This window comes from Chrysemys picta, chromosome 1, assembly GCF_011386835.1.
Source record: "Chrysemys picta bellii isolate R12L10 chromosome 1, ASM1138683v2, whole genome shotgun sequence".
In the NCBI taxonomy this organism is placed as follows: Eukaryota; Metazoa; Chordata; order Testudines; family Emydidae; genus Chrysemys; species Chrysemys picta.
The window spans coordinates 154412604-154427377 of record NC_088791.1 but is presented as its reverse complement, the minus strand read 5'-3'; the positions used below and the strand labels follow the sequence as shown (position 1 = coordinate 154427377).

Below are 14774 nucleotides of genomic sequence, written 5' to 3'. Positions count from 1 at the left end.
GCATTTCCTTCATCACGGACAGAAAACTGATACAGATTTCCGGTTCTAACACACTCCAATTCTGTTGTATTTGGAGGATTTCAAATTTCAATTACATATATCGGGGTAGGCAACCTATGGCACGCGTGCCGAAGGTGGCACGCGAGCCGATTTTCAGTGGCACTCACACTGCCCAGGTCCTGGCCACCAGTCCAGGGGGCTCTGCATTTTAATTTAATTTTAAATTAAGCTTCTTAAACGTTTTAAAAATCTTATTTACTTTACATACAACAATAGTTTAGTTATATATTATAGACTTATAGAAAGAGACCTTCTAAAAACATTAAAATGTATTACTGGCACGCGAAACCTTAAATTAGAGTGAATAAATGAAGACTCGGCACACCACTTCTGAAAGGTTGCCGATCCCTGACATATATATTAAAAAAGTGTCTATTTCCCCAGAAATGGTTAATTTCATGAAACCATTTCTAGTATAAGACTTTATAACCCCTGAGAACATCCTTGCTTTTTTCCTAAACAAAACTGAAATCTGGGGCGTAAACTAACCATGTCTCTTTAAACAGCCATTTAAAATAAAGATGTGAGATATCAACACAAGATCTAATAGAGAGAGGAGATAAAACCTTTGGATCATTGAGTCTTTCCATCTGCAAGGACAAGATGTAGCTCCCAAATAGCATTGGAATGAAATCAATTCTGCGTGTGATCTTAGCTTATGGGCTGCAGTTTGTTCTTGTTTTGTTTTGTTTTTTCAGTGTTTCACCTGGAAGGTCATTAGGGCAGAAAAGGTTGCCAAGGGTCACTGCAGTCTGCACTAACACATTTTCAGTGTAGTCCAAATTCTCAGTTGGAGACTCTTCCTTGTGCCTCTTAGGTCCCTACATATGGGGTTTAGCCCCATTAACCCTTAATTTGCTGTCATTTCTGTGACTGCCAACCCAAGGGATGTTTAGAATTAGGTTTTATAAAGATCCAGATTTAATTAAAACTAATATGAATAGAAATATGTGTGTGTATGGGGGGGGGGAGGAGTTATTTCAATTTTAAAAATGTATGTGTATATGAGAGAGAGAGAGCACACGAGATCTAGTATGTTGGAAACCCATATATGTCAGAGCGGCGCTAACCTAGGATCTGATTCTCAGCCATGCTGAATACCTGCAGTTCCTATTGACTTCAACTGGAATTGTGTGTGCTGAGTGCCTTTGAAATCAGGCCCCTTAGGCTATGAGAGTGAAACTGACCAGTCAGTGGAAGGAAATGCAAAAAAAGTAAATAAACAGCACAAATAGTGAAAAGCAAATAAGATTGTAAAGATTCTTTCTGTTGTGCTAACTTCAGCTGCTATTAATGATATATAGACTTTTATAACCAGTATGTGATTTATATCCACCCACATTTACTCTATAGACACAGGAGCAACTACTCTACTGTTCTACAGCCTAAGGGACGTCCGTTCCTATCCAGTCATTATCTCTGTTTTTAAAATTCTTTTTTACACACACCCCAGCTCCTGCTTTCTTGAATGTAACAGTCCTGAGGGACCTCTCTCTGGCCTCGCAATCCCACAGACTCTGTAATAAAAATAAAACTGGGTAGACGTTAATCCATCAGTGTCAAACGCTCAGAGAAGATAAATTACATTGCAGAGGCTTGGCATCTCCGTGTCATCATGTTGCCTGCACTGCCACTGCTCCCCTCCATACAGGGTCACTGAGGTGTCCCGCCTGCTTGCCTGCACAATATTATCCTTGCAGTTGCAGGTTCCCCTCTTTTGGTTGGGACGGGAGGAAGGAAAAGAGAAAGGCCTCATACTCCGTGGTACACAGCATCTAGACCTGGCTGTTCAATTACACTGAAAGATGAAGCTGTGTTAAAAAACCCTTTGGAGACCATGGCCGTATGCTGCATATTCCAGAAGAAAGCTATGTTGAATGAACACTAAGATTGCATGGTGAAGTTCTCAAAAGTCAGGAAATACCAGAGATCAGGTCACAAGCTTAACTCCGCCCCCTTGTTCCTATATGTTCAGTGTTAAACTAGAGGGTCACATAAACTCCTATAATGCAATATAGCTTTAAATAGCACTGACTGTCTTTGCCCCTTTCTAGGCAGCATGAGAATGTCTCTCCTTAGCCATTGGCTGGGTGTTTCCAAGAAGCCTAAGGGAGTTAGGCACCCAATTCCCATTGAATTTCATTTGACAAAGCCCAGCCTTAAAATCCCCTTGTGCAGACAGTTTTGTTTTGTATCACTAGAGCTGACCCAGCTCTCTGATGTTCTCTTCCTTGGTGCATCAGTGAGGCCCTCAGCTAGAGTGTATGCAGCACTGGGAGGTGGATTTAAAATCCCACTTCCCCTGCTGGGGGTATTGCATTGAATAACACTGAGTCCTTGTTAATGGGCACTCCCTTCCTGCACTAGCAGGACAGGTGATTTTAAGGGTCCAAGGACTGTAATTGTTACTCGTTATGTATCGAGTCAGCAGGGGGTGCTCAGCATTTCACACACTGTAAGGGGAAATTATTGCATGGTATTTGATTTCCCCTGAATTTCCTGATGACTGAATAACAGATGTAAAGAGCTACACCCTGATATTTGGTATCTGAAGGCTGATGGCCATGGGGTAATGGCTTGTTGACACTAAACAGAATGGATTGTGACCTGCAAGCCGGTAGCTATGCACTCTAGCATGCAGGGGCTGATCAGCTAAAAAAAAAAATCTAGGCAACTCACACAACAGGAAATAGATGATTGTAGGTAAAATCCTATTTTGAAAAGTGATGTAGGCACTTAAGAGCCTAAATCTCACAGAAAGTAAATGGGACCTAGGCTCCTAAGTCACTTAGGCACTTTTGGAAATTGTACCCTTTGTGTTTTGGTGGGAGCCTTTCCACAGCAAATATAAATGGCACTGGTTATGTTTGTCCAGACACACAGAGCAGCAAGACACTTTAGTGTTGTTTTATCTTAAGTGAAACATCAAAAGGAGAAAGAACAAAAGTGAAGTCACCATGAGAGAGCACACTGTGTGTGTGTGTGTGTGTGTGTGTGTGTGTGTGCACGTGTGTGTGTGTGTGCACGCAGGCGCAGTCTGGCAGTCTGCTGAATTGAACACAAAATGGTAGACAGAAGAGCCCTTGGAGATTTAAATATGCATAACCATTACACAGCTAAATACCCTGCAGTATCTATTAAGGTGGGGTGAGACTAGAGCAGTGGCTCTCAACCAGAGGGACGGGTACACCGGGGCGTATGCAGAGGTCTTCCAGGTGTACATCAACTCATCTAGATATTTCCCTAGTTTTACAACAGGCTACCTAAAAAGCACTAGTGAAGTCAGTAAAAACTAACATTTCACACAGACAAAATCAGGAAGTAAGCAATTTCTCAGTAACAGTGTTGTGACACCTTTATATTTTTAAGCAAGTAGTTTTTGAGTGAGGTGAAACTTGGGGGTACGCAAGACAAATTAGACTCCTGAAAGGGGTACAGTCGTCTGGAAAGGTTGAGATCCACTGGACTAGAGGGTGGATAAGCTGTACTCAGGTCAGAAGAGCATCCCAACGCTTGGAGGCTTATTCTAGACATATCTGACCGCTGAGCTTTGCAAAATTGGGCTGGAAAATCGCACTCCTTTGCAGAAAGCCAACAAGGCTGGGAGAGACAAGTGAGAAAAACTTTTTCAAACTTTCCAGGCTTCATTTCAAGTTTTCGGCAAAAGTTCAAGTTCAGCCTAAAAGTAAAGCAAAGCCAGCCCCCCTTTCCCCTGGCCAGGCCAGTGATCCCTGTGCTCGTGACTTGTTCTTCAGCAGATTATGAACTCTTCAGCCAACTGGACGGTCAGGGACATCCCTGCGACTCAGCACCGCCTGACCCTGAGCAGACTGGATCCTGGGAGCTTGTATGAGGTGGAGATGGCAGCTTATAACTGTGCAGGGGAGGGACAGACGGCCATGGTGACCTTCAGGACTGGTAAAGGTCAAATCTTTCCCTAGATGTTTTGGTTCAACTCTCTGAGGTCCCATCTCCCAGCCCTTGATAGCAGGCACCGTTCTGGAGTTAGCCTCTCTACCTTGTACCCTGCAGATGACTTTTAGCCACATGCTGTGTTTTGGTTCAGTGCCTGTCAGGAGGAAAGGCAGCTGCCCCCACGTTGAGAGTCGCCGCCCATTATAGAAGAAAATGAGCAGGGTGGTAGGCAGTGTGCTGACAGCACTGGATGGAGGGAATTAGGATTCCTGGGTTCCATTCCTGCTGCTGCCAATCACTGGCTGGGTGACCTTAGCTAAGTCAGTTTCCCCTCTCTGTGGCCCAAGTAGAGGTCTCTCTACCAATGGTTATCAACTTCTCAGGTTCAGCTAGTGGGGGAAATGGTGCTGGATTTTTCTGGGAAGAATTTAGAAATGTTTTTAAATGGCAAAAAATGTAGCTGAACATTTATAAAGAGTCACTTGATCTTCACAACACATCGGAGCCTAGAGCTTGTTCATCATTGCTGGAGGCCCTACTTCATTTGTGATATTGCAGAAATTGCGGGTCCCACAATATTAGGCTTCCACTGCAATTTTGATTGTCATTAGCTTACTTTGCCCAGTCCACAATTTTGCATACATTTTGAGCTTTGCAACACACACTTGTCTCCCCGTTAGTACAGTAGAATCCCATTTATTCGAGCTGATACGGCTGGAGCTCGGGCTCTCAGCCACACACATTAATGTCTGTAATATAGTTGCAGTAAAATGTCTAGTTATTTAAAAAAAAAAAAAAAATTAGCAGGCATAACATAATACGTGAGTGTTTATATTGTTCCAGCAAATTTATCTTAAACGAATAGGTCTTTTCTAGCTTTTCCAAGTTACCGCAATTAATAACGGTCCATTATCACTTTGCCGCGGTTTTCCATGCCTTGCCTGCAACTCAGCCACGATTATCTGACAATCATTCTGCAATACAAGTTGGGCCTTATCAATGCTGTGAAATCCTCGGGTTCTGTAAGTGCAAAGTGCTACTATTCCCATGTAGTGGCTGCGAATTTCCAATGGGAAATAAACACCAGTAGATAACTGTCCATCGCGCCTCATCTTCTGTGACATCATTTCTCTCTTGGCCAGGCCGACGACCAAAACCCGACATTGTCGCCAGTAAAGAGCAGCAGATCCAAAGGGACGACCCAGGCACTAGCACTCAGAGCAGCAGCCATCTGGACAACAGCCGCCTCTCCCGTAAGGCCCTGCCTGAGTGGGGAGGGGCGGAATGCCGTGTGCGTTGTGGGGATCCGAGGCCAGGCTGTGTCGGGATCAGAGTCAGTCCCTGGGTAACATTAAGCTTAGTTTATGGGGGCTTTTTTGCTCATGACGAGTCGAGCACAGAGCATTTGTGTCACCTGCAGAACAGCACACTTGCTCCCTTTCCCCATCCCCAAGGAGACCATCAGACATCTACCCTGCTCTTTAACTGAATTTCATGCTGGTGAAGGGTGCAGTATTCCCAGCCAGGGAGACTGCAAGCCACAGAACCATTGCAACATGGCGAAGGGACCATATACATTTCCCACACCCCATGCTGCTCTGGAGGGACCCCTTCCAAGGACGAGCGGGGAGTCCTGGCTTTGTAGCCCGTGAGGTTCTTGGCCTCTCAACTGAGCCTGCTAGCAGGGGGATGTTTAGTGTTAACTCTAGGGATGGTTTTGTGCAGGGCTGGGCCTTGGCATTTCGTTGCAGATGGGGAACGTCAGTATGAACCCAGCCCAGCTTGTCCTGTTCATCATGTCCCACCCCATGTTTGACGTGGGTATTGTTTACTGGGGCCATTACTCTTCCTATGAAGTTCTCTCTTAATTGTCTGTTTCCCCTTTGTATTCATTCTTCCTTCTCATTCCCCTTCCTTCACTCCTGTTCTCTTTCCATGTCCTGCATATCTTTTCCTCCCACTATTTTGATGGTTTTCCCTCAAACTTTTTTCCCCATCATGTATAATTTTTCCATGTTTCTCTGTTGTCTCATTTCTCTCTCTCTCTCTCTCAGCTGCGGTATCAGTCTCTACCATCTTTCTTATCATTCACTGCCTCTGCATACCCCATCAATCAAACTCTCTTCTCTACCTCGATCCTGCCACATGCAGACACCCTTCTCCCTTACACACAGCCCTTTTCCCTCTCCAGACACACGCGTGTACAAGACCCCTGCCCCGTCTGGCCTGCACACATTTGCTTGAGGCTGAGATGGTCCTTCTTCTGGGTGGGAGCCATTGGCTGAAAGGTGCTCTTTCCTGACATGAAAGAGGGGAGTCCCCAGGTTGAGCGTGCTCAGAGCCAGCTGGGCCCCTCTCAGCAGGGGTTTTGCTGGAAGTGGTGGAGTGGGACATGAGGAAGTTGCAAAAAGAAGGTAGAAGGAACTCACTGAGTTTTCAGGGAGCAGCAGGGGCAGTAAAGAGGAGTGGGAGGGATTGTGTGGGAGGTACAAGGATGAGGGAGAGCGAGGGGGTCAATCAAACTGGTACCTCTGATCCACCCTAAATTTGTTTTAGAGAAGGAGAGGCAGAGAGAGAGGTGTTTCATGTTCTACCCTGCTCCTCACAGCTCCCGAGGCACCAGACCGCCCTACCATCTCCACAGCATCGGAGACATCTGTCTATGTGACCTGGATCCCCCGCGGGAACGGAGGGTTCCCCATCCAGTCTTTCCGAGTGGAGTACAAGAAACTGAAGAAGTTAGGAGACTGGGTGCTGGCCACCAGCGACATCCCCCCCTCTCGGCTCTCAGTGGAAATCACAGGCCTGGAGAAAGGTAGGAGATGTGCTCCTCCCCGCTGTCTTTCTGGGGGACATGACAAATAGTCCTGCTTCTATGTGGTGGTTCCCTTCTATTATGCCATGCTCAATGCTGTGGTGTTTGAGCATCTTCAGTGAGCTGGAGGAGGGGTGGTCTTCTCCCAGCTGTTTCCTGTCAGGGTGGTGGAATTTCACAGCTGTAGCCTGTGGACCATCCAGACAGCCTCCCAGGGAGAAAAAGTGGCCTTGGTCTGGGACACAATTGAACTCAGGCCATTAGTTTCTTTGATGTCAAGGGCTGGGAGTCCCTTCTTTGCAACATCTCTCTGTGCCATCCAGTAGGGTGGGGTGGGACTGAGCTAACAGAGAGAGAGAGAGAGACACACACACAGCTTTCTTCTTTTAGGTGCCATGATGGCTATTGGGCTTGCAGGAGGCACCAATCCTCTCTTAATGCCATTGTTTCCAACCCATTCCTTCCACCTAGGCACTTCCTATAAGTTCCGTGTCCGGGCGCTGAACATACTGGGGGAGAGCGACCCCAGCGCCGCATCTAAGCCGTACGTTGTGTCGGGATACAGTAACCGAGTATACGAGCGCCCCGTCACCGGGCCTTACATCACCTTCACCGATGCCATCAATGAGACCACCATCATGCTGAAATGGATGGTGAGGGAGGGAATCCGTGTCTGCAGGAGGGAGGGATGGGCACTGGTTGAGTGGCTTAGAAGATAACCTCTCTGGTGGCTATCAGACCTCACCAGCTACAGCAGGCTAGGCTTCCTCAGTACTTTGGGTGGGGAAACTCCAATCATCTAGGAAGTGCCGCTGGTGATGCATTGGAGTACTCTCCTTCCTCAGTGTCAGTACTGACTCAGTGACCCACATGGTGCTGGGGGATGTGCTGCTGGACATGCGGTCTTCTGGGGATGTGATGCTGGGGCTGTGACCTGACCATTTTGCTGAACAAAGATTCACGAAAGTGGGGTTGGTAAGCTTGCTGCCCTAGCCTAATTCCTGTTTGATTAATTAGTGACTCCTGAAATTTCCCTGCAGTTTCAATGGGATACACTGTTCATCTTCACTTCCTGTGCTCATCTGTTGGGTGGTGTTTCTGGGTGCTGCTAAACAGCCTCTACAATTTTGGGTGGGATCCTTCAGGCTCATGGATGCTGTTGAAAGGGCCGTTATTTATTAATCGATACACATGAATTAACAAGGGCCGAGGATGGCATCCTCCTTTCCTACCTGCACAGATCTAAGGGCTTCCACTAGACCAGGGTGAGCCAGAGATGCTTTACCCGCTTCCCAGCCCGCATCTTCTGGCCACAAATCCCTATGGGGGCTTCATGGCAGAGTTTCCACTGTTGGCTGCTTTTCCTTTAAACATTGAGATGATATCTGAAGGGGGCTGGGGGAGGGCAAGGAAGGTGAGGTCTCACCTGAAATATCTTGGGGGAAACCAGAAGCAGCTGATGGCTAGTGGCTGTGCTGTCAGCCAGTGGGGTGAGGGGGAGAGGTTAGTCTGTCTGTCTTTCTCTCCAGTATATGGCATGTGACAACTGGATCATTACACGATGCAGCTTGTACAGGACACCTGAGCCTTAGTAGAGTAAAAACAAAGGTCATCAGATCTCATGCATGGCCAGGCGCATCACTGTTGGGACCAGGGGGGTGGGCCTGCTGTTCATGGCAAATCTGATGGCATCCCAGCTGTTACCCGGGTCCCCACGGAAGGGCAGGAGGTTGGGAAATGATAGTGAGCTCCCTTAGGTCTCCTAAAGAAGCCCCTATCCAAGGGCAGCATGGGGAGAGGGGAACATTCCTGAGGCTCCTCCCTGGGGAGAGGCGGTTTGATCAGCATGGACACCTCTAAACGTTGCCTTCCCCCTCATCTCTGCAGTACATCCCAGCCAGTAACAACAACACCCCCATCCATGGCTTTTACATCTACTACCGCCCCACCGACAGCGACAACGACAGTGACTACAAGAAGGACGTGGTGGAAGGTAAGAGGCGCAGTGCGACTGGCTCCAGCTGCCGCATGCTGGGTGGTTTCTCCATTGAGAACATCTGTTGGAAAGAAGGAGTGGCTGTAGGGGGGCACCTGGCTATAGTGATGCCTAGGGGCCACATTTGTCCAGGCACAGCCCTGCTGAGGCTCTTCCAACATGACAAGGCGAGGTGGCAATGGGAAGCCTGTCTCCAGCACACCCCTTGCCCTCGCTGGGGTGCAGAGACAGGATTAGTGAGTCCGCATTTGCCAGTGGCCTTTGGGCAAAGGCAGTGAGGCTTGGCCTGAGTGCCGGGGCAGGGAGCTAAAGGAGCCGTGTGTTCGTTCCCCCACCCCTCAGGGGACCGGTACTGGCACTCCATCAGCCACCTGCAGCCAGAGACCTCCTACGACATCAAGATGCAGTGCTTCAACGAGGGCGGCGAGAGCGAGTTCAGCAACGTGATGATCTGTGAAACCAAAGGTATCCGGCTCCTCTGGGCGGGTTGGCAGCCACCCCTTTCTCCTTTCCAAACGCAGGGGAGTGATTCGGGGCCTGGCCCAGAGGAGCCAACAGTCTGGATTAGAGATGAGGGAGGTGAGGAAGGGCAGTGTTTGCAGTGATGCCGTTGCACTGGTATTAGGTCTGTGCACAGCTTGGTGGGGTACAGCCCCATTGGGCTGGGCTCTGTACACACATGCTGGGAAGAGACAGTCCCCACCCCTAGTCTGGGTTAAAGATGAGATGTAAGAGATGAATGAAACAAACAAGCAGGGGTGTAGGGGGGCTAGGAAGCGGTCAGGAGAATAACAGCACGGCTTCCGGTCAGAGCAAACTAACTCGCTTGGCATGGGCCCTGTGGAGGATGCCTGCAGCTTTCAGGAGGATTTTCACTGAGGGGAGGGTAGAGGCTCAAGAGAGCAGAGTAGCGAGAGGGGCAGCATGCACAGACCCCCTTTTGAGAAAGCTGATCAGTCAGGCAGCCAGGCTGGTGTCAATGGTGGGGCTGGCACACGGTGAGAGGAAATCTGGCCAAACAGATGAGCTGTGTAGGGTGTGCAACGTGAGGACAAGCGGGTTGCACCCGGGTGCAGTGGAGAAGGCAGGGCCAATGGAGACAGTCCAAGAGGTGACTCTTGTGTACAGTGTCTGAGGAAACAATTTAGTGGGCTCATTTTGGAGGGGATGGGGAGGGGCAATGTGGGTGCCAGGGAAGAGGCTGCAGTGATGAAGCTGGGAGATGATCAAGGCCTGGAAGAGATTTTGCTGTCAGGTTAGAGGAAAGGGGCTGGCCTTTTGAATGGTTGGTGTGCAGAAAATGGCAGGATTTGAACACAACTTGGATGTGAGAGGGGAGGAGCCAAAGATAACGCCCCGATTGTGGAGCCGAGTGCAGGGAGGCTGGTGATGTTGTGAGTGACACAGAACATGGGGAGTGGAGAGGGTTCAGGGGGAAAGTCCAGCTTAACTGTTGGCTATGTTAGCTTTGAGTTGCTGGTGAGACATCCAGGAGGAATTGTCAAAAGAGGCAGGATTGGATAGAGGGAAGCAGCTCAGGAGTGGAAAGGTAGATATGTGACTCACCTGCACACTTTGCAGTTGAAGCAATGTAAGCGGATGATGTTGCTGAGGGAAAGGGTGTAGTGGGAGAAGAGAAGGAGACCAAGGACCAAGCCCCATAGGACCCCTCTGTAGAGCAGGAGAGTGATAATTATCTCTGCCTCCCTTAAAATTCCCCTGCAGCTCTTACTGGACACAGAAATCCGCTTCGCTTCCTGTCCTGAGCTGCTGGGTAGTGTTTTGGGGTGATAGGAAATTACTGCCCTGTTCTATCCCAGCGGCGGCTACATTTCCATGAAATATGATTATTATAACGATCAGTAAGGAAGGGCTCTACCCACCAAGCCACATGGACCTAGAGAGCCAGTGGTTCTGTGAACCATACACTGTGTATGCAGCCCCCTTTAACTGCCTGTTGTCTTGAGTGACATGTCCGCTTCTAACTCCCTGTCTTCCTGTTGCAGCTCGGAAGTCTCTTGGGCTGCCTGGGCGCCTTCCGCCCTCAACGGTGCCCCCACAACAGCATCCACCGCTCAGTGGTGGGCACAGTGGGCTGGGGACTGGTGCCATGGTGGCCCGCTCCAGTGATCTGCCCTACCTGATTGTAGGGGTAGTGCTGGGCTCTATCGTCCTCATCATTGTGGCCTTCATCCCCTTCTGTCTGTGGAGAGCCTGGTCCAAGCAGAGTAAGTGGCTTCACTCTGAAGAGGAAGGAGGGTGCTTGTTAGGGGCTGGTGTCCCAGTTAGAATAGTTGGGTGGGAAGATCCTGGCTATATTGGGGAGCAAAGTCCCAGTGAAAGCTTATGCAGACAGAGGCCCAAGCTTTCTCCCTTGTCCAGTTTGTCAAGCCAATAAAGAGTCTTGAATTTTGGAAAGGAAGACAGAAGGGACCTTTTCCCCTCTCCTATCTCCATCAGGCAGAGTCCCCCCTTCAGTGGGGGTGTTGGATCATTGTTCCACCTGGCAGGTGTGTTAGCATGTGGTACAGCCCAGTGTGCCCGCAGGATCCTTGCAAACAACCAGTGGTGTTTCGTCTTCTCTCTAAGCTGCCTCCTTCTTCTCCCTCTTCAGAACAAACCATAGACCTGGGCTTCTCTGGAACGGGGCTGCTGGTGTCCTCCTGCCAGTACACCATGGTGCCCCTGCGAGGGGTCCCCACTCCTCGAGCCAACGGGCAGCCCTATGCCAATGGTGTGCTGAACGGCAGCTGCCCCTCAGGTGGGACAGGCTACCCAAGCACAAAGTCCCGAGACTACAGTCCGGATGAAGTTCACCAGGTACCTTCTCCCCCTTTGTTAACAACCAGCATGTTGGGGGCTGAATGACGGGGGTGTTTCAGTCAAGCCCAGTCTGACCCATTGGCTACTTGGGTTAGAACTCGCTCTGAGATTTCGGTCTCCAGTCACTCCCTCTCCAGAGCTGGGGTGAGGTGGAGGGAGCAGCTTGCCAGGCCCAGTGCCCAGTTAAAGGAGGCAACATGGGCAGGTTGGGAAGGGAAGTCCAGTTCTAGTTAACTTTGGATGGAAACACTAGGCCCCTGTGCCATGGATCCTGAGTCATGGGCAGAAGGGGTATAGGGAAGATGTTCTTAGCTCCAGTGATTAGACAGAGAGGCCCCTTGAGAGGCTGGCTGGAGAAGTTAGCAAGAGATCCTGACTTCCTATCAATAAGAGCTCCTGGTTCAAACCTGGGCAGGGCATGCTGGGATTGTACAGGGGCTAAGACATAGGAGAACCCAGCCCACCTCTTACGGAAATGTCGTTATCATCTGATGGTTCCATGGCCAGTGTGAAATGAGTTTGTTGGTGCTCAGTCCAGTTCGCAGCAACAATTCTGCCCTCTCCTGTCGGGAGGCATGTTCATCACTGGCTGCCTCCATTGCGCTGGTTCTGGAGTCCAGAACCTCTTAAATCTTGCTTGGATTCTTGCTCTTCTAAGATGCTTTTTTTCCTCTTTCTCCTTTCAACCACAGGATGAGACCAACACCTTACTGCAGGGGAGGGTGCTGCAAAATGGGACTGTCCAAGAACACTATCCAACCTCCCGGTAAGCTCGGGGTCATGGGACTCTGATGAGGGTTGTGCAGAGAGGATACGCAGACATGGAACTTAGCAATGGAAAAGAGCTAGTTAGGTCAACTTCTCTGACATGCAGGATCATTGCTACAGCCTATTCTCCAGTCTAGTTTTAAAGTCCCACCCTTCTCCCCCAACCCTTCCCTTGGGAGACTAGTCCACACCCTAAAACATCTCACTGCCTAGGATTTTTTCCAGGCTACATTTTTTCTCTCTCTGAATTCTATCTCATCCCTCCTAGAATGTCAGGGTGGAGTTGGCCGGGCCTCATTTTAGAGATGGCCAAGATCCATTTCTCCCCCTTTTTTGTGTCCCGAATGGGGATGGAGACTCAGACAGGTTAACAGGATTAATGCTCACATCCACCGTGTTGATGAAATCCCTCAAAAGATGCCTTCGGTCCAGTTCTAGGCTTGCTGTAGCAACGCGGTTCACTGCTCAGATATCAGATCATGGTTTCTATCATCCGTGACACTCCCTGTTCCTGCCATCTCCTCTCTATACCCTTGTTGACCAGGCGGTGACCAGAGCAGCTTTGAAGACTCCAGGTTTTACATTAAAGCTAGAGCTGGTTGAGAATGATTTTCTGATGGAAAATTCCATGTCTGCAAAAATCAAAAATTTCCCCTTGTTTCTGGAAAATGTCAATTTTGCATTAGAATTCTTTTTTGTCTCAATTTGTGATTAAATATTTTTCAAAACTTTGAATTTTTTTGTGGGAGGGAAATTCAGTTTTTCCATCCAGCTCTAATTAAACCCATCCCCCCCACAAACACGCCCTGAAGTAGAAGGACAGGCTGCACTTAACGTATCTGAAACCAGCCGTGGAGCCTGCCAGCCCTTGAGCTCACTCTGTTTTGTGTTGTGTCTTTAGCCAGATGTTGGTTTATCAGATAAGGGTTTGTATCTATGCCTAGTCTTCCTGATGTTCCATCAGCATCTCCATTCCCGCTCCCCAACACACACACACATTTTCCCCCCATTTGGGAGTACTCACTTTGTTATTGCATGAAGCTGATATTGTATTGGAACGCAGCACCATGAAAGGTGATATCCAATACAGGTCCGTTGTTCACCCAAAGGGAATCCTCTCGTAGCTCCTTCAGTTGGCTGGAATACAACAATCACCATGTCCCTCTAGCAGACTTCTGGGAAGGAGTATTTAGAGATGGGTACAGACAGTACCAACCTTATCTGTCTTTCTATCAGGCTCTCTGATGCTAGACCAGAAGACAGTTCCTTCCTCTATAGCCTCCCAGATGACTCCACCAACCAGCTGCTCCAGCCACATGATGACTGCTGTCATCTTCAGGAACAACTTGTTGGCCTACATCACCCAGTGACAGGATGCAAGATGGGAGGCCCCAACCTGGAAGCCCTGCGAGATCTCACGTTCCACAGAGGTCAGTGAACATGAGAGCTTGGTGCTTGCTGCTGCTATACGTGTTTAGGTTGATCTTGAAAGGAAAGTATCAGTCTGGGAAGACTTTTCCAAGGCTCTTGGAGGGCAGGGCTGAAGGCAAGCTGTCATTTTTAATGTTCAGCACTGTTGTGCTAGAGCAGTATTTGAGTATCACAAAGGGCATAAGAATGGCCATAGTGAGTCAGGTCAGTGGTCCATCTAGCTCAGTACCATGCCTTATGACAATGGCCAATGCCAGGTGCTTCGGAGGGAAGGAACAGAACAGGGCAATTATCGAGTCATCCATCCTGTCATCCACTCCCAGCTTCTGGCAGCCAGAAGCTTAGGGACACCCATTGATGGACATAACCTTCACAAACTTATCTAATTCTTTTTTTAACCCATTTATGGTTTTGGTCTTCTCAATATCCCCTGGCAACAAGTTCCACAGGTTGACTGTGCATTGTGTGAAGAAGTACCCCCTTTTGTTTGTTTTTTAACTTGATGCCTATTATTTTCATTGGGTGACCCAATTTTGTGAGATCCCTTTGCAACTCTTTGCAAGTCTACTTTGGACGTAACTATCTTGAATAATTTTGTATCATCTGCAAATTTTGCCACCTCACTGGTTACCCCTTTTTCCAGATAATTTATGAATATGTTGAACAGCACTAGTCCCAGTACAGACTCCTGGGAAGCATCACTATTTACCGCTCACCCTTCTGAAAACTGACCATTTATTCCTACCCTTTGTTTCCTATCTTTTAACTGGTCCATGAGAGGACCTTTCCTCTTATCCCATGACAACTTACTTTGCTTAAAAGCCTTTCGTGAGGGACCCTGTCAAAGGCTTTCTGAAAATCTAAGTACACTGTAACAACTGGATCACCCTCGGCCACATGTTTGTTGACCCTCTCAGAGAATTCTAGTAGATTGGTGAGGCAAATTGGTGAGCCGTGTTGACTCTT

At 48.6% G+C, this 14774-nt stretch overlaps 1 protein-coding gene across 17 annotated transcripts in view; it reads left to right on the top strand.

The window, feature by feature from the left end:
* BOC (BOC cell adhesion associated, oncogene regulated) overlaps window positions 1-14774 on the top strand; it is an 85415-nt gene that overhangs the window by 69178 nt on the left and 1463 nt on the right. For 5 of the 17 annotated variants that reach the window (XM_065573518.1, XM_065573505.1, XM_005294508.5 and 2 more), the window contains 10 exons: window positions 3816-3978; window positions 5118-5228; window positions 6584-6790; window positions 7262-7443; window positions 8678-8783; window positions 9129-9251; window positions 10793-11014; window positions 11401-11606; window positions 12302-12375; window positions 13614-13807. In XM_065573518.1, the coding sequence (XP_065429590.1) occupies window positions 3816-3978; window positions 5118-5228; window positions 6584-6790; window positions 7262-7443; window positions 8678-8783; window positions 9129-9251; window positions 10793-11014; window positions 11401-11606; window positions 12302-12375; window positions 13614-13807 (1588 nt within the window). Of the gene's footprint in view, window positions 1-3815; window positions 3985-5117; window positions 5229-6583; window positions 6791-7261; window positions 7444-8677; window positions 8784-9128; window positions 9252-10792; window positions 11015-11400; window positions 11607-12301; window positions 12376-13613; window positions 13808-14774 lie in introns of all 17 variants that reach the window. The other 12 variants (XM_024114241.3, XM_065573482.1, XM_024114268.3 and 9 more) reach the window with 5 other exon arrangements.